At 36.2% G+C, this 18,889-nt stretch overlaps 1 protein-coding gene across 4 annotated transcripts in view; it reads right to left on the bottom strand.

The window, feature by feature from the left end:
• Positions 1-18,889, bottom strand: part of epha10 (EPH receptor A10) — a 109,742-nt gene that overhangs the window by 28,329 nt on the left and 62,524 nt on the right. For all 4 annotated transcript variants that reach the window (XM_016509914.1, XM_016509915.1, XM_016509916.1 and 1 more), the window contains exons 4-6: positions 5,690-5,817; positions 4,347-4,632; positions 2,285-2,393 (exon numbers count right to left, since the gene is read on the bottom strand). In XM_016509914.1, coding sequence (XP_016365400.1) covers positions 2,285-2,393; positions 4,347-4,632; positions 5,690-5,817 — 523 coding nt within the window. The remainder of the gene's footprint in view (positions 1-2,284; positions 2,394-4,346; positions 4,633-5,689; positions 5,818-18,889) is intronic.

The following is an 18,889-nucleotide window of genomic DNA, read 5'->3' as shown; positions in this document are numbered from 1 at the left end:
ACACATCGATTAACCGGTGGGAAAATTTCCTCACCGTCACAACCCTACTCGAAAGTGATATCAACAAGTTTTTTTTTTTTTAAATGTAGGATTTTTTTTTTCCGCTGCCAAACGCTGCACGCCGGAGATCCGGCACGGTGCCGGAGAACTTTAAGCCCAGTAAATATGAACATTATTTACTCTTCTTACTGCACAAAAACAGATTCAGTATTCCTCAAAATGAATAAAAACAGTCAAATGCAAACTCAGAATATTATATAAATCTGCAATAATTAAATAGGTTAAATAAACTGGTTTAAAATGGCTGCCCACTGCTCCGGGTGTGTGTTCACAGTGTGTGTGTGTTCACTGCTGTGTGTGTGCACTTTGGATAGGATAAATGCAGAGCACTAATTCAGAGTATGGGTCACCATACTTGGCCACATGTCACGTCACTTTCACTTTCACTAAGACAAATATAATTAATGTATTTAATCCCATTTTATTAACCAATGTCTTTGCTACTGACCTTCGATGATCTAATTCAACCATACTAACAAGCAAAAATGACACATTTGTGTTTAATTTTTGTTATTGTGGAATAGTGATGAACTTTCTTCTCCTGCGTCATATTCTTCATGCAATTTGTTTGAGCTGTGCCCTCTACTGTACAGACGTGAATTTGCATTTCCTTCAGCCTGAGGCATATTAATTTCACTTCTGTTGTGAAAAGGGCTTTTACATTTGTAAAAGAAGAACTTTTGTATATTAAAAACTAACAAGCAAGCCCTGCCCAGATTTAAAAAGTAACTCAAAAGTAACGTAACACATTACTTTCCATAAAAAGTAACCAAGTAATGTAATTAGTTACTTTTTTAGGGAGTAACGCAATATTGTAATGCATTACTTTTAAAAGTAACTTTCCCCAACACTGATTATGACAATAAAGTCAGAATTAGAAGATTACATAATTGCAAATCTTAATTGTAATATTACAAGATTAATGTAGTAGTAATTTGAAAGTCTAAATTACAATAAAGTCATGAAGTGAAAGTATATTTTGTAAAATCAGTTATAATAATGAAGCCGCAATATTACAAAATTAAACTAGTAATATTTTAAAAAGTCAAAATAACAACAGAGATAAAAATCATAACATTTTGTGAACTGACAATAAAGTCATAACATTACAAGTGATAATATATAGAAAAAAGGCAAAATTACAATAAAGTCATCACGAGATGAAAGTAGTAAATATTCAAAAAAGAGTGTGACAATGAAATGAAAATGAAAAAGTCGTAATTTTAATAAAATATAAATTAAAAAGTACTCACATTTCAAGATTGAAGTCATTATTTCGATAATCTTCTAAAACGATTAACATGGCCATATTTCGCTTGGCATAAACACTTTTTTAATGGCACTAAAACGTTGTAAAAGGATAACTGAATCAGAACATTTCACAAGTCTCAAACCTGCACCATCCGCATGAGCATCCCGACATGTACAGTAACCACTACACCACAGCGACAACTGTACGGTTCTTTTATGTCCCACTGTGGAAGAACTTGATGACCTTGTGAAAACACATGAGTGGAGATTTTCCTCATGTATTGCATACATGCACTCGTGCGTCGCGGGAGCACTTCTGTGCACGTGGGACGGTTTTGTTGTCTATGTGATCAGTGAAAGAGAGAGATCCGTCTAAATAACAATACAGCAGCAGAAGGCATGTCTTTTTTCATATTTCTCCACCTTTACTCCCTGCTGGGAGAGGCAGCCTTTACAAGCACACACGCGACATGTGTACACGTCTCGCAATCATGGTGAAATTGGATTGAGCGATTGCACTGCCCGTCAAACAAGCTAACAACGGCATTGTGCCTCTCAGAAAGAGGAACGAGGCTTCACGCTCTCCTGTGAGATGACGGATGAGTTTGCGCATCTGTGTATGTGAGAGATGGACTCGACTAAAAATGTGTTTTGATTCATTCTAATGGATGATTTCGCAGACCATGGAAGTAGAAAAAGGCTTTTGCTGATGCAACTGTCAGGTCGCCGTTAGGGAGCAGAAACTGAATGTGCAACCATATCCTATTTCAGTTAAAGGGATAGTTCATCCAAAAACAAAAAGATCATGAGACGGCCATGAACCAATGATGTTTGACGGGCCAGATATGAGCATGCAGAGGATCATTTTCACCAAATAATGACTGATAACCTTGCAAATTTGTTCTGTAGAGGTGATTGCGGAAAGCATTTGATGAGTTAGTCTTTGTAAAACGCCTTGAAATAGCAGTTATACCTTCTCCAGATGAGCAGTCCAACTCCAAGAGTCAGTAACATGATGAGAGCAGCCACCGAAACCACCACGATGATCACCACAGGACTCTGTTCACTAGAGGCCAGGGCCACTGCACAACAAACACACACAAAGACAAACAAAAGATTTGGTTAGTATTCACGATGGCACAAGCCATTATCAGTGCTCTAAAAGCACTGGAGCTTGACAAGAAGATTGATATTTGAAGTCTTCCCTTATTTATTTTGATAGGATCCTAATGGGAATACATTTTTGTGAGTTAAAAAAGTTACGACTTTCCTCCAAATGGTCCCACTCCATCCATGGACGCAGAGGAACTACTTTCAGTTACGCAAAAACACTTTAGGTCTCAAATTGAAAGATGACCCCTGGTAAAGCAGCTGTTTATTGGTAAATAATGGAGAAAAACCCTTTTACGAGTCATTTATTTAGAATTCAAACAGTGATGGGACATTTAACAAAGGTAAACTTATTTGCACTCCTTTTTCTGTGAAATTCAATTATCATTGAAACTCAAGAAGTGAAATATCAGCCTCACCAGTGGAGGACATCAGAACAGCAGCGAATGCACACACAAGATTACTGTAAGTCTATAAATTGTGAGGAAAGATGTTTTAGAGTATTACTGAATTATTCAGTTCTGTGTTTGCATTTTGTGAATGTGAGCACTTTAAATGTATATGCAATATAATTTATGTTTACAGTACAATTCAAAAGTTTAGGGTCTGTAAAGTTTTTTTAGTCACTTATGCTCACCAAGGTGGCATTTATTTGATAAAAAATATAATAAAAACACTAACACTGGGAATTATTATTACAATTTAAAATAGCTTTTATTCTATTTGAATCTATTTTACAATGCAACATATTTCTGTGATGGCAAAGCTGAATTTTATAGCAGCCATAACTCAGTGTCACATGATCCTTCAGAAATCATTCTAATATACTGATTTGCTGGTCAAAAATATTTTTTTTTTTACTATGAATGTTGAAATTAGTTGTGCTGCTTAATATTTTTGTGGTAACGGTGATATCACATTTTGTCATGATGATGAAAAGTAAAAAAAAAAATCTCTTCTAACAATGTAAGCATCTTTACTGTCACGTTTAATATGTTTAATGCATCCTTGCTAAATAAAAGTAATAAATTCTTTAAAAATCTTACTGACCTTAAACTCTTGAATGGCATTGTATATATATTTAATTTTTTATTTATTTTATGCTATAAATATCAATCACAAAGGCTTATTATTCAGTCTTCTTTCCTGAATATGTTAATATATCCTAACTATAAAAATGAGTACTAAAAATTGAAATTCACAATAAAATATTGTATGACTGACAGTCCTAATCATAACTTTGATGTCGCAATGAAGGGTAATAAAGTGAATATAATGTAATTAATATCATATAATATATTAATATCATTTTTAAATATAATTTTAAATAATTTGACCACGAGGTCCTTTCGGAAAAACAAACATTCTCCATCTTTAAGTGTTAACAAAGGCTTAAAAATGTTTTTTTTTGAGGGCTGAGAAGTGAAACATTTTCTACTATCCGATTTAATCAACCATTTTGAACCTAGTGGAGCACTTCACATTTGAGAAAAAACCCCAAGCTGTTAGGAGCAAAAGCACAGTGGAGCGATACCAGACAGGATCTGGAATGAGACTCATCCAGTCCAAATGGTTTGCAAACCAGGCATCAAACATGGCAGCTTTGTTCTGCATAATCTAAAGCTGCGCAAATACTTGTTTGTGTGCTACAATAAAGGAGCCTGACGAGGTCACATGTGAAAGTCCTTCTAAAGTGTTCATTCAATATGAATGTGTCCTCTTAAATTAAAGATGACAGCAAGCATTTGCACTTTAAAGTCATTGTTTCACTGTAAAGCCAACATATTTTGTGTACTAACATGAAATAAAAAATAAAAAAAAAGTTTACAAAATTTTTTGAGGGGCTGCTCATATTGCTCCTAAAATAACAGCACCACACATTCCTTTCACATACACTGTTTCTTCTAAAACAAAGAGACACTCACGTTCCCCCAGCGTCTGCAGCTCCAGCGGTGCGCTGTACGCCCCGTAGTCGAGTGGAGGGGGCGACACAGCTGCCACGGGGCTGGAAGAGGAAGAGGAAGCAGACAGGGAAGATGGAGACAAAGAGGAGGAGGAGGAGGAAGAAAGAGGAGAGGAAGAAAGAGAAGAAAGTGCTGGGCTGGAGCAGGTGCGGATGAGGACGACATAGGTGGTGCCTGGTTTCAGGTTGTTGACGCTGATTCTGGTGGCGGCCGTCTTCACCGTGGAATAGCTCTGATCTTTCTGATCCTGAAGGAACACAGAAATATGTCCATAAAATAACTATGGAAGTCTATGGAAGTAAATGACAGTGATGGAGATGATATTTCTGAAACATTTCATGAACATTTCTGGAATAGTATTTTGTCTTCAGTGTCACACGATCCTTCAGAGATTATTCTAATGTGCTGATTTGGCTCTCAAGAAACATTTCTTATTATTAACAATGAGGAAAAGAGTTGTGCTGCTTAATATTTTTGTGGTGATGTGGTTTTTAAGCATTCTTTGATCAATAGAAAGGTCAAAAGAACAATATTAATATTACAAATGCCTTTACTGTCATCCTTGAAATGTATTCATTCAAAAAAATAAAATAAATAAATAAATAATAAAATTGATTGGTTGTGCCAGAAATTATGCCACAGGTAAAAATTTAATTTGCATTAAAAAATATATAATATAACATAATATAATATAATATAATATAATATAATATAATATAATATAATTAAAAAATAATAAAATAAAAATCATAATAAAAATAATGAAACGTGCTTATATGCACAACAAAACATAAGCCATTAAAAGTTAACTCATTGCAAAAACTTGCTTTAAGGGTTTACTTGCAAATGAATAAAAATGAAAAAACAAGACTCCCCAAATTAACATAAGATAAAATGATCATTGACAAGGTCTTGACATCAGCTGTTATACAGTCAGACATGTTTGCATTGATTTTCCCTGATTTCTCTTTCCCGGATAAAAAACTGACCAAACAAACACTCAAGTCATTTACATTACATGTTATCTGTTATGATCTATAATCTGTGGAAGATTTTGAATGTGAACGCACTCAGTGTTCATAAGAAATGTATTATTGCGCAAGAGAGATACGTTTTTTTCCCTCAATCCTGGCAGGAGACATCAATGTCTGGCAGCTACATGTTTTAAAGTAGCTACTGCATCTGACTGAATGATCAATGAGCTACAGGCCTGTGGGAAGCTGCTGTTTAGTGTGGCTGTACACACATGCAGGTTAATAACAGCTGCAGTGCTTTAGTGGAGAGGACCGAGGATGTAACCATACCTTCTCATAGTATTTGATCTCGTATTCAGTGCGGCTGCTGTTGGGATACACGGCGGGTTCCCTCCAAACCAGAGTCACACTGCGCTGCTCAACCTTCTCCGCTCGCAGCTCGTTAACCTGGGAAGGCGCTAAAGAGACAGACAGAGAGCGAAAACTTTAAATAATTAAAAGAAAACTGTGAGATGAAGTGTGTAACAGATTGGTGATGATAACTGTCTGAACATGCTGATAAAGATTTGATTAAGACGTTCGCCTGCTGTCAGAATAATGTCAAATCCATCCACTGTGTGTTCAGTTCTGGTTAGACAAACTCCAAGATACAACCGGCACAAATTCAACACTTTAGGAACAGTACTCAACATTCATGAGCAAACACTTTGCAAATATTTAAAAATCCTTAATACAAGACACACTTACTTGAAAAGTGAAACAACATAAAATAATAAGATTTTTTTATGTGTTTAAAATTATGTTTACAGAACATTCTTAATTCCACTGTCAATATCCATTAATTTAATTTGATCAAATCTAGCAAAAAATTGTGAGGGTTGTGCTAAAAACAAGAATTTTTCTGTTGCAAAACTGGCAACTCTGAAAACAACTCTTAATAGCTTATGAGTTTTGCTTTTCATTTAGATATTCGTGTTAGAAAACAACATAATACTGATGAAAACAATGATTCTTGTAGTGTAAATCTGACACAACCTTCCTTTATATTCTCAAAGGTAAAATTGATTAATGTATAAGTAAATATTACTGTATAAATAATATAAAAAAATAACATATGTAAGTTAGTTTTCTTGTAGGGGCACAATAAGGATTAATCTATTTTAATCATAAAAAAATAAAAAAGCTCATGGAATGAAATATAATGTACATAATACAACATAATGGTACTCTCTCAAGACAGCTACCTAAAAAAGAAACATTAGCTGTGTCAGAAATCACATACTTTCCGAGTAGGTAACCCATTTGAATAAATATTTATTTTGGGACTGTTGAATGTAATCCGGACATACAGTAATACATCCACCATGTTGTTATTGTCATGTGACCTACAACTTGCATCGTTTAACCACCATTTATGAATCCAATCCCGTAGCTTTATGGGACAGTAAACTATCTTTTGTATATGTATTCAGAATCTCGCCAAAAGTAATAGGTCATTTTGCCTGTTTTATGAAATTTGGGCATACTACACTTAGGCCTGGGTGATAAAACGGTATCGATATTTATCGACGGTACACCTTCTTCCATAACGATAGAAAAAATGATCGATATAGTGCACGATATAAGCACGTGCTATGAGTGACGCAGACAGCACACACAAACACGACCACATGCTGAAATGAGTGCTGTGCCTGCCTGTGATGAGGAGATTGTGAATAAAAAATTAATATTAGTCGAATTTAAAATAAACATTTGCATTTGAATGTTAGGTGAGAAACTGTGTAGTTTCTGTTACTAACTGAGACTTGTCATGGCACTTGTATACTGTTGTTCTCTCGTTAAAAAAAATTTCTATTGCTTTTTGTTTTAAAAAAGGTTATAAAAAAATTTCAATAATTATCAATACCGAACGATATGAAACATTATATTGATACATTTTTTAGCTATATAGCCCAGCCCTAACTACACTTTTCACATGCTGTTTTTCACCTACTATAAACTGCAAGACTATTTCATGTCCTGAATGTAAGAGACTGATTTAGATGGGCGAGTGCGAATGCGTCTCCTGCCGTTCTGATTAAGAGATGATTAACGACGACAGAACAGCTGAAAGCTGCCACTCAAAATCCCCCAGCGAGGACTGACAGCTCCATCACGTCAAAAACAAGCATCAGACAAATAAGACTCTCATACATCAACCAAGAACCAAAACAAACCTTATTTTTCATGTAATGCTTGCTTTTCTTTCTTCACATGCAGTAGCACATGCTAACAAAAACACTCACACAGTTTCCATCACGCCGTCTTTATATCATGATTCAAAATGAGTGTAATTTGTGGTGCTGATCAAAGACAGTACTTGTCCTCTTCATGTGTCTGACAAAGGGATGAGGGTTATTGTCATTCAGGCTGTTCTTTCGGCCTGCTACTCCAGACATCCCACGAGACACTGGCATGGAATAAAACTAAGATATCTCAGTAAAAATCCTTTGATCTCAGACAAAGTGACAGCTACACTGCTCATTAAAGATCACGGACAACTGTACTGTGACATGTTGTGTGAGACGGCTGACAGCTTTATGACTACACTGTGTACAGACGATTCAATCCTGACCAGATGTGTGACCTCTTTTTCATTCTATTTTTGGCCTTTATGCCACTTTTATTGACAGGTGTAGTGTAGAGATGACAGGAAATGATGGCGAATGGAGGGAAATGACAAAAAACAAACCTGAACTCACATTAGACACATAACCAGCACAATTCAGCGTGTATGTGGTAACACAGGCTACGGCAAGGTAGACGGGCCACAAAGAGAATATGAATGGAGGATTTTTCAACACTCAATAAGGCAGTTTTAGGAAAGCAAATCACACTCTTAAACAAAAAGAGCTAGTTATCAAGTTTTTTTTTTTTTTGTGTGTGTGTGTGTGTGTGTGTAGTATGTGCATTCACAATAGCTTTAAGAATAGCTTTATGAACAATTATTATTTCTATTTACTTATTTTGTATAATAGTGTTAAACTTTCATATCTTTTATATAAAAATGATTTAAAAACAAACTAATTAAAACTACAGAAATCTACATAATACACAATACATAATAAAACTACAAATTATATCAGCATTACAATTTAAATTAAACAAAACCCTGAAGTTTCAATTACAGAATTTTGTAGTATTTTGTGTTTTTTAAACGGGGTTCTAGTGACTAGATTAGGAATTTTAAAAAAGGTCACACCAGTACTTAGTTACAGTAATTTATAGCCAAAGAAAAATAAAATAATTAAATTAAATTAAATTCCAGGAATAGAAATCCTACTTCACAAGTTTGTGTAAACATGATGTACAATTGTACAAATGCTGGAGAACATGATCATCAGGTGAGATGCTCTTGGCTCCATTGAAGCATAAAACGCTTTCTGGAGTTCACAAGGTCAAATTTGCTTATATTATTGGTAGCCTAGAAATTTCCTTAAACTTTCCCAGATTTTTTTACATGGTCTCACACTTCTGGACCCCACAACAAGTTATGTGTGGAGAAAAAACTAGCAAAAAAAACTAGCAAAAAAACACCTAATTCACTAATAAATGGATGTATAATCTCAAGAGGGATGAGAGGCACAACATAACAGTTTGTGGGTTATACTGGGTGTAAGAGAAGCTTCTCTCCCTCTCCATTTCTACTCCAGGCTGTTGTTTCTTACCCACCATAATGAATAATGTATAAAGAGCTCCAAACTGCTGCTCTGCCTCCCACTCCAACTCTGAAAAAATGCACTTACAAACATAGTTAACACCACCCTGCACAACACACACACACACACACAGATACACTCACAACTGATTGCTGGCAGTCTGACCCCATCTAAGTGGGAGGAAATGAGAAAGGAGATGAATTGCTTTGAGTGTAACTCCATCACTGCAGGCGCCAAACTGAAGGTTACAATGTTCTGAATCGGACAGCGATATTGAACTGACCTCTGTAAGACAGGTTAGGGTGTTACGCTACAGGTTAACCTTTCAAACACACACATAAACACACATACATATGCATTCACAGCATACACAAACACTCTATTAGGTAAATGTGAACATGACATCTTTAAACCCCGATCAATGCACTACAAAAAAGGTTTTCATATATTTGCCACAGTGATGTTACTGTTAACTGAAACTAAAAAATGTAAAAAAAAAATTGCTAATTGAAATAAAGTTGAAATAAAAATATAAAATAAATATAAATAATACAAATATTAAATAAAACATTGCCTTGGCAAATAGCTAATAAAATTTAAGTTGAAGTACTAAAATTATATATAAAATAACCGCCAATGAGTTTATGGAAATGGCATTTTAAACATTTCTGGATTAATTTTGCTGATTCATTTGTTTTGCTAAGACTTAAAAACTAGCATTTTATGCATGCTAAATACACAAAATTATAAAAATTAATTTATGTATTTTAGATTTTTAAATTAAATTTTCTAATTTATCAGTTCTATGTATAACTGATATTAAATATTATTTTTTCATTGCACTTGTTTCTATGTCTAACTTAATCTTAAAAGCAAAATTGTTGGTATAAATAAAAAATAGAAATATAAAAAATTGTTAATTTAATAAATAATTAAATAATTTTAATAATTAATTATTTAAAAACATATTAATTGTTAAAAATTTAAATGAAAAATATATATATATATATATATACTATAAAAGTACATAACACTAAAATAACACTGACTTGCCAATGGAAAACACATATTAATTTGATATCCAACATTCTGATAAAGAAAATCATCTTTGCAGCATGCCAGTGGTCACAAGAGTAAAGGAGGAACTGGATTTCTTGAGCAGTCTGTATTGCCCTCTAGACAGAGCCAACATGGCTTTTTTTGCAGTGGCAGAGCCACAGATTCTTTCAGCAGGGGCGTTTTGGAAACTCCGTTTGGCACGGAGCAGTGTGCTATCAGAGCGTGCAGGCAAGCACACGTCACTCCCTCAGGACATCTTCCTGTGAATAAATGCGTAAGTCTCTCTCTCATCCTCAGTCGTCTCATTACTGTCTGGAGAATTCCTTCTATTGGCTCTGCAGTCTTTGGCTCGCGCCACTGCAGCGACTACATCCGGCTAATCGTGGTGCTTCTGTTAAATACTTACAGTATCATCCACTTAAAGGACTGTTGTGTGTGAAAGAGTAGAACGGGTGCAAATAACAAAAAAAATTCAGAGTGTGTTTTCTTTCAATACAGCCAGTTAGCAATGTTTTTGACAACTGGCAGTGAAACGCTGCTGACTGTAGAGAGAGAGAAATACAGGGTTGCAATAGTCTGGCAGGGTGAAATGAGATCTTGCCCTCAGCAATGGCAGTGGGGAACGTGACCAAATAGTCAAGTCATGCATGATAACACACAAACATAGACACGTACGCCACTGCTATATCACTGCAGTCTCGCAGAGCATGAGTTGCCTCCAGGTTTGAGATAACCTTGCAGTTAGGGAGAAAGTGTGTGTGCGTATTACAGTTTACACACATCCACTGCAGGGCTCTGTGAGGATAAGGAGTCAAGCTCTTCATCAATGCAGCACAAAAGTACATACTTTGAATTAAACATTCAACCATTAAAACATTGTTGAATATACTCAAAATTCATTATATGACATGATACATTATGCACTGACAAAGTTGTAGATATTCCAAAATGACAAAAGTTTTTTTTTTCACCACATTATCCACCCCAAAATGTGGCCAAAAAGCTGCATACGTACACAGCACATTCCACACACGCACACATTTACAATCCGCTACCAAGAAATAAATAAAGAAAAAATATTCTGAACTAAACAAACAAATGGTTGTACACATTACCCAGTATGCCTCACCAGCTGGGCAGGTTGATAGAGTTGCTATTATCATTTATATTATCGCAGGGAGAGCGGGAAGGATAGAATAGAGGGAGGGAAAGAGGGAGGATGTGGAAGAGGGGATTTCCGTCGGCCTGCTGGGAGGGTGAGATAGAGGAGCAGGGACTGAAGCCTGCAAGACATATACATTTCCATCTAACGAATGATATTACAACACCCTACGTACACCTGGGACAGAGAGACGGGGGAATGAAAGGAAGCAGGAAGGGAAGAGGAAGCGGAGGTGGAGGGGGAGAGGAAGAGAGGGAACGAGAAAGCGTGGTGAATGGTGAGGAAAAGGAGATAAATGGGAGAAAAATGCTTTTAAAAAAAGAAGAAAAAGAGCAAAGAACGAGTGCAGGAACAGCAAACAGAGACGGAAGGCAGAAAAAGGCGAATAAATGAATCAGATTTGCCAATAGTAATAGCATTGAATTTCAAATTCTTTACCTCAGAATTATGAGTGTCCCTAAAGATACAATGTGTAATTTCTGCATTATTTCCAACACCAAGCTACAAAAACAATGACTGTTTTCACACAGGTTTACATTTGAAAAAAATTCATCAACCACTGGCTGGCCTAACAGATAGACCCGCCCCCAACCCATGTCATTGGTTGGAGTGAGTGTTGCGCAAACAAACAGAGCAATGTTTTAAAGGGGTCATATGATGCGATTTCAAGTTTTCCTTTCTCTTTGGAGTGTTACAAGCTGATTGTGCATAGATAAGATCCCTGAAGTTGCAAAGACTAAAGTCTCAAAACCAAAGAGATATTCTTTATCAAAGTTAAGACTCTGCCACGCCCCCCTAAAACGGCTCGTTCTAACACGCCCCCACATATCTACCTCACTATGTGGAAATATTAGCATAATGCCGCCCAAATGTTCACGCAAAGAAAGAAGGCGTGGTTTCAGTAACCGCAGTTAGTGTTGATGCAGCCATGTCAGGGAGACGCTGTGTGTTTCTAGGCGAAAGCAAAAGCACTTTATTTGGCCTTCCGGAAGTAGATGCATTTAGGAATCTTTAAGATTACTTACGCGAATACACAAAATAATGATCTTTAAAAAAGCATCATATGACCCCTTTAAAGCTCTACAGAGCCACTAAATTCAGGGTTGCCACAGCATATTAGAAGGAAGTATTAGTATAAATTAGCATATTAACAATTATTATATTAGTATATAGTAGAAGAAAGTAGGATAGAAGAAAGTATTAAACAGTAAATAATTAAAGGGGAAGTGTTTTTATTTATTTATTTATCTATCTATCTATCTATCTATCTATCTGAACATTCTACACAAAAACACCCCTGAAGATGTAAGCAGAAACATTCAATGTTAGAAGCTTATTATTCACCTATCTTATAAATAGAGAGGAAATGGGGAGGGGGGAATGAAAAAGGGAAAAACACAGAGAGAGGGGGCTGACAGAAATATAAGGAGCTTCATTTTCCAGACACAAAGCAGCAACAATGCTGTAAGCTACAGACCGAGCGTAAAACAAGCCGACAGCACAGGCAGACAACACACTTAAGCTGTAAGAGTTCATGTGAAGTGCAGCAAAGTTAGACTGAATTGAGAAGTAAGAAAAACTAGCTCTGTGTAAAAGAAATGCACACGCACGCACACACACACACACACACACACACACACACACACACACATAAAAAAGCATTTATGCAGCACTGACTGCAAAGAAAAGAACCAGAGACGGGGTGGTCTGGCAGATAGCAAACCATCTCCCCCAGAGATGACAGACAGCTGTCAATCCAAGCATTAGGCCATCGGTCTCATCACAAGATTGCCTGAGCAGTGGGAGTGGAGACAGAGCAACTCATCAACCCCCTACAGCTACACACACACACACACACACACACACACACAGAGACACAAAGCGTCCTGAACAACTCATACACACATTCTGCATGCATAATAACCCGTCAAAAATGCAATTTTGAGCTATTTATTACACAGAGATATGCGCAAAACAAACATATACATATATATTTAGATATTTTTTAGCTTTTTGATGATATCTGGGATTTACAAATATTAATATTAATGTGTTTTCTATTAAACTTTTTTAGTAGGCTGCACTGTCGTCATCAAAAACACAATAAAACGGTAATATTGTGAAATATTATTGCAATTTAAAATATCTGTTTTCTATTTTTTTTTCTCTTTTGTATGTAATTTATTCCTGTTTATTCCTGTGATTTTCAGCAGTCAAAAACCGAATATGCCGATTTGCTACTCAATACATTTTCTTACTATTATCAATCAGTCAATGTTAAAAACAGCTGTACTAATTTTGTGGAGACTGTAATACATTTTTTTCAGGATTGTTTGATAAACAAAGTTACAAAGAGCAACATTTATTTAACATAAAAATCTTTTGTAACATTACAAGTGTCTTGACTGTCACCTTTGATCAATGTAATTAATACTTGCAGAATAAAAGTGTTAATGTTTCATTAAATAAATAAAATAAATATATAAAATATACATTAATACACTGACCCAAATCTTTTTAACAATTGTGGACAAATGCTATGCAGGGACTTCCATGATCCATTTGTGTGTTGACAAAACAATCACTGAATCCAAGTTTTATATCTGAAATTAGTTGACTGAACAACTCTGAAGCTTTTAGCTACTCAAGTTTAAGACGTTACTTCACAGCTGTCTTATATTCATGAGTCGCAGACCAAGAATGGCAAAACTAATCTAATGACACGCTCTTTAAACTTAATGGCTAAATAAAGACTGCATTAAACCACAATGTTTCCTAATTTTATATCATCAACAAAATCACGACTACAGTATATTGCAAATATATTACCCAGCTCCAACACTCAGTGTAATAAAGATCTCAACATTTACGAGGGTGAGACTAAGGAAGAGGGGCATTTAGTCAGTTTTCGTCTCCTTTCATGCATTCACTCACCTCCCTTTGACTTGAGAGCCTGATTCATTTTAGCTGCTCGTCACTCTTTTAGAGCTCTTTGCAACACTCTGATGATCTAAGGATGTCTAGCCGTGTATGTGTGTGCGCTCAATCCAACATCCAACTCCTTGCATGCCACATAACAAGCCGTGATTACCACAAAGACCTCAAATGGTAAAAGCGAGCCCTCGCAGAGGGTGAGGAAAAGAAGTTGCGTTGCAACCAATTAAAATCCTTTGCACTCTGTGACAAAGGGGGCCAAATTGGATGAGTGTGGCGCTGAATGGAGGGTGATGACTCAATCTCTTTTAGAGCTGCTGGAGCCTTGTGCTCTCTCATTTTCCCCCATTAGTGCAGACCGAGAGAGCAGCTCCCTTGTTAGGGAGAGAGACAGAGGGTGCGGTAATGCACACTCCAGAGCAAATGCACGGAAGTGCTGTGAATTGAGCTGGAAGATTTGAGCTTCTGAGAGTGTGTCGCTTCTGACGGGAGGAGGGAGAGAGAAACAAGCATTTAAGATGCTGATTGGTCAAACTGTTGAAGTCGGACTGTAATGGTCAGGTATCTCAGAAGAAAGGTGCAAAACTATTACTGGGGCAATAACTTTTCAAATGGTACTAATTTGTACACTTTAGGCACTAATATGTACTTTTAAAGCACTAATGTGTACTTTTAAAATACTAAAATGCACTTTTAAGGTACTAATATGCACCTAATAGGGGTTAATATATAGCTTTTTACCAGGGCACAGTGTCAGCTTTGAACTTTTTTCTGAGAGTAAAAATAAACTTTCTAATGCTGGGATTCTTTGGAAGGTTGCATAGAGCAGCAGGTACTACAAAACAGCCAGGAATGTTAGTTTATTTTGGAAATAAATCCACTAAAAATTTTCTTTTTCAAGATTTAAGATTTCAAGATTCAATTTAGTTAAATTCAAAAATGTATGTGTTAAGCATAAATCTAAAATATTTAGAAAATATGAAACAAACTAAATTCAAATGAAATTATCTGAAAATACACCACCGTATAAGTGCCACCCTAAAACAAGATTAAATTGAATTTTTTAAACTGTTACTATTTTATTGTTGTAAAAGGCTTATGAGATTATTTTCACAATTTCGTGTCTTTATTCCCATAAATGTAATATATATGTTAGAATAAATTTTTTTAACTTAAACGGTTGTATTTAAAGTTGAAAAAAGTCTTTCACCATTCATTCAACAATCGTTCAATCAAATACTGTTCACAATTTGGCTTTTCAAGAAACAAAAGCTAAAAAAAATAGATTGTAATGATACGACCACAACCTGGTAGTAAACAGAACATTAAGGATTTGAAATATTGAAAACAAAGAAGGGTTGAGATGCTCTTTGGAACATAGTAAATGTTTCAATTCAACTTTTTTATAAAAATGCAAAATACAAGTTTGAATATATGTTTGAATTCGTTTTACTCTTAATGGGGATAGAAAAAAAAAAAAAAAAAAAAAAATCTGTCATAATTTAATCACTTAAGTCGTTCTAAACCTGTATGATTTTCTTTCTTCTGTGAAATGCTAAATAAGATAATTAACAGTTTTTGTCTATACATTTAAAGTCAGTGAGTCCAAACAGCACTGGACGGTTTGGACCCAACTGACTTTCACTGTTTGGCCAAAAAAAAAACAAACTCAAAATATCTTCTTTTGTGTTCCACAGAAGAAAGTAAGGCTGACATACATACACACACGTCTCTCTCTCTCTCTCTCTCTCTCTCTGTCCTCTTTGGGCCATGTATCCTGCTGTCCTTCACCCTATGTCATCCTCTTATCCCTCTCACCCCACCCTTCCTCTGATGAGGCGCGCAGAGGTGCCAGACCCCAGAGAGCTCCACAGGCCTCAGCCATCTAAAGCATCCAAACCAAATCCTCTGAAGATATTGAAATGTCAATCCCTCCACACTGACCCCTCCCCTCTGCCTGTCTCCCTCTCACACACACACACACACACACACACACACACACACACACACATCGGGCGCGTAAACTCCCTGAAACAATCGTGAAAACATTGGGGCTTTGTTGAGCAACTATGGAAAGTGTGTTCTGGTGTAAAAGAGCTGCAATCTATCAAAAGCAGAGCTGTCCAAACTCAGATCTGAGAGAAGATGTGACCCAAATCTGCCCGCTCTTTGTTTGGGTCTTATTCATGGCTGGCTCAAAATTCAGATTTAAACCCTCAAATTTTCAGATCCACAGTATTAAATGTTGTATGAGGCACTTTTAAAAATTACTATGTGTCATGTGTGATTCTAAAGATCTGAATGAAGCACTTGCGCATTCATGTAGCCGATGGGGTTATTTATCTACCACAGAAAATACGCCAAAAAATAAGTGACTCATCCATGGTGACAAAAAGCCTTTACAAATCATAGGGGTTGGAATGCCGTCAGATTTCTTTCAGTTTATAAATTCACACTGATTTAACTTTGGGAAAAAAATAATGCCTCAACAGATGTCTAGTTAAATTAAATTTGTAGCATGTACTGTGGCACAAGCCAGCTTGCAAATGCACAGTCAGATGTTAACGCACAAATGTCCAAGGCCTGGGTGGTATGACTATGTTACTTTTATTTTTTAAATATTTATTTAGAATATAAATATAAATAAATATATTTATGAACACAAGGAATAAATAAAATAAATAAAAAGAGAAAAATAAGAGACAAGAGAAAAATAATTCGGATCAAATTTTCAGATCAACAGTATTAAATGGTGTATGAGGCATTTAAAAAAAAAAATATTACAATGAATTATTACAGTGTCAGTAATTTAAAGGGTACTTTATCCTTTTTGATGAACTATTTAATAGACTGGATTATACAAAAACAGGCATTAGAAAATGCTTATTTAATATACGTATAAACAACCTTTTAGGGTAATTAAGAACAAAATGATTTTTTCAGTGATATAAAATGACTGATTTTAGTCATACCTATGTGGACCTGTAATGAACAATAACAGTGAATTACTCAGAATTCACTCATTGTTGGAAAATGCATGTTATCAATTGACGAGGCTTTCAGCAGAAAGTGCAACCGACACGCTTCGGTTAATCCGATAATCTCAAGTCTCAGAATGGCTGAATCTCAAGCGATTAACCGCCCTGTCCAATATATCAGTCTATCACTAGTACTGTGAAGAATATTAGAAATTTTATTGCTCGTACCTTCAGGGATTAGCTTATACGTTGAAGCTGTCATATAAGCCAGTGTTTGTGCTGTCTCTCTTCATGTATCTGTGTACATGTCAACACGCTCTAGTGTACTGCTGCAATATTACCTCACTTAACCGTGACGGGCTCCACGCAAGCAGAGAGCATGATGGGACTGACGCCCTTGCTGTGTTCTGAGACAATATGACACAAAAGTGACCTTTATGAATACTGCATTAGTGACTTTGAGGGCACACTCTCACCCCCACCCTAAACTAAAGCTGATATCCAATCCCTTCTCTCGCTCTCCCAATGGGAAATATTAAACTTCCTCTCAGGATAAGGGCTCAGTGGTGTCTCCACGCTGCGAAGAAGGTCTGTGGAGCTTTACAGCGCACGGTTTACAGTCGGCAGCGTTGGCTCTTAGCCAATGTAGGGTTTAAGACCACAGGTCGATGAGAAATGCACCCTGACCAAACGGATTTCCCTGTATTTGAGAAGGAGGCTTTGAGCCGGACTTTATCGGCCCACCGCAGGCCCTATTGGGAGGTTCGGCTTGAAAGGAGAGGTTGCTTGGCTTCTTTTCTTGAGAGGCCGCAGGGAAGGAGGTCCCGTGAGGGACAGGAACTCCTCCTGCCTCGGATCTCCAGGGACCTCCACAGCTGATTAGACACAAAGTTTTTATACACTTGTGAACCTTTGCGGGGTTGTTTATGGGTGCGTGTGTATTTCTGACTGATTTCTTCTGCTAAATTCAGATTATTGCTCACATAGTTAGGAAGGAAGCTGCTTGATTTAAGCCTATTACATTATACGTACTCCAAAATGTAACACTTACTAAGGTTTTTCTAAAATCAAAATCAACAGCTCAACATACAGTAGGGATGGGCAGCGTGACCAAAAATATATACCACAGTAATAGTCATTTTATGTAACTGAACCATTCAACAATATGCACTCTAAAAAATTATTTGTCAAAGTTATAAACATGACAAAGATTATTAGATAAAGTTTTAAGTTTTTATGCTTAAAAATTTCTCCTTTAAAGGGGTCATATGATGCTGCTAAAAAGAACATTATTTTGTGTATTTGGTGTAATGAAATGTGTTTATGCGGTTTAAAGTTAAAAAAACACATTATTTTCCACATACTGTACATTATTGTTTCTCCTCTATGCCCCGCCTTTTTGAAACGCGTCGATTTTTACAAAGCTCATCGATCTGAAAAAGCGAGGTGTGCTGTGATTGGCCAGCTATCCAATGCGTTGTGATTGGCCGAATACCTCAACCGTGAGACGGAAATGTTACGCCCCTACCATACTGTTGATGCCGTGTCCGGCCGGAGCGACAAGACATAAACATTAAAACCCATTACAAACGAGGCATTCGTTGCATCCAGTGGGGACATAATTACAAATTATAATGACTTATACTGTCTTTTTACACGTTGCGTTGCGTTGCATCGCGCCGCGTAAACAAAACCATGT

This window comes from Sinocyclocheilus rhinocerous, unplaced genomic scaffold, assembly GCF_001515625.1.
Source record: "Sinocyclocheilus rhinocerous isolate Xijiao unplaced genomic scaffold, SAMN03320098_v1.1 scaffold53, whole genome shotgun sequence".
Taxonomy (NCBI): Eukaryota; Metazoa; Chordata; class Actinopteri; order Cypriniformes; family Cyprinidae; genus Sinocyclocheilus; species Sinocyclocheilus rhinocerous.
Note: the sequence above shows the minus strand (reverse complement) of the source record. Positions and strands in the feature narration are given on the sequence as shown.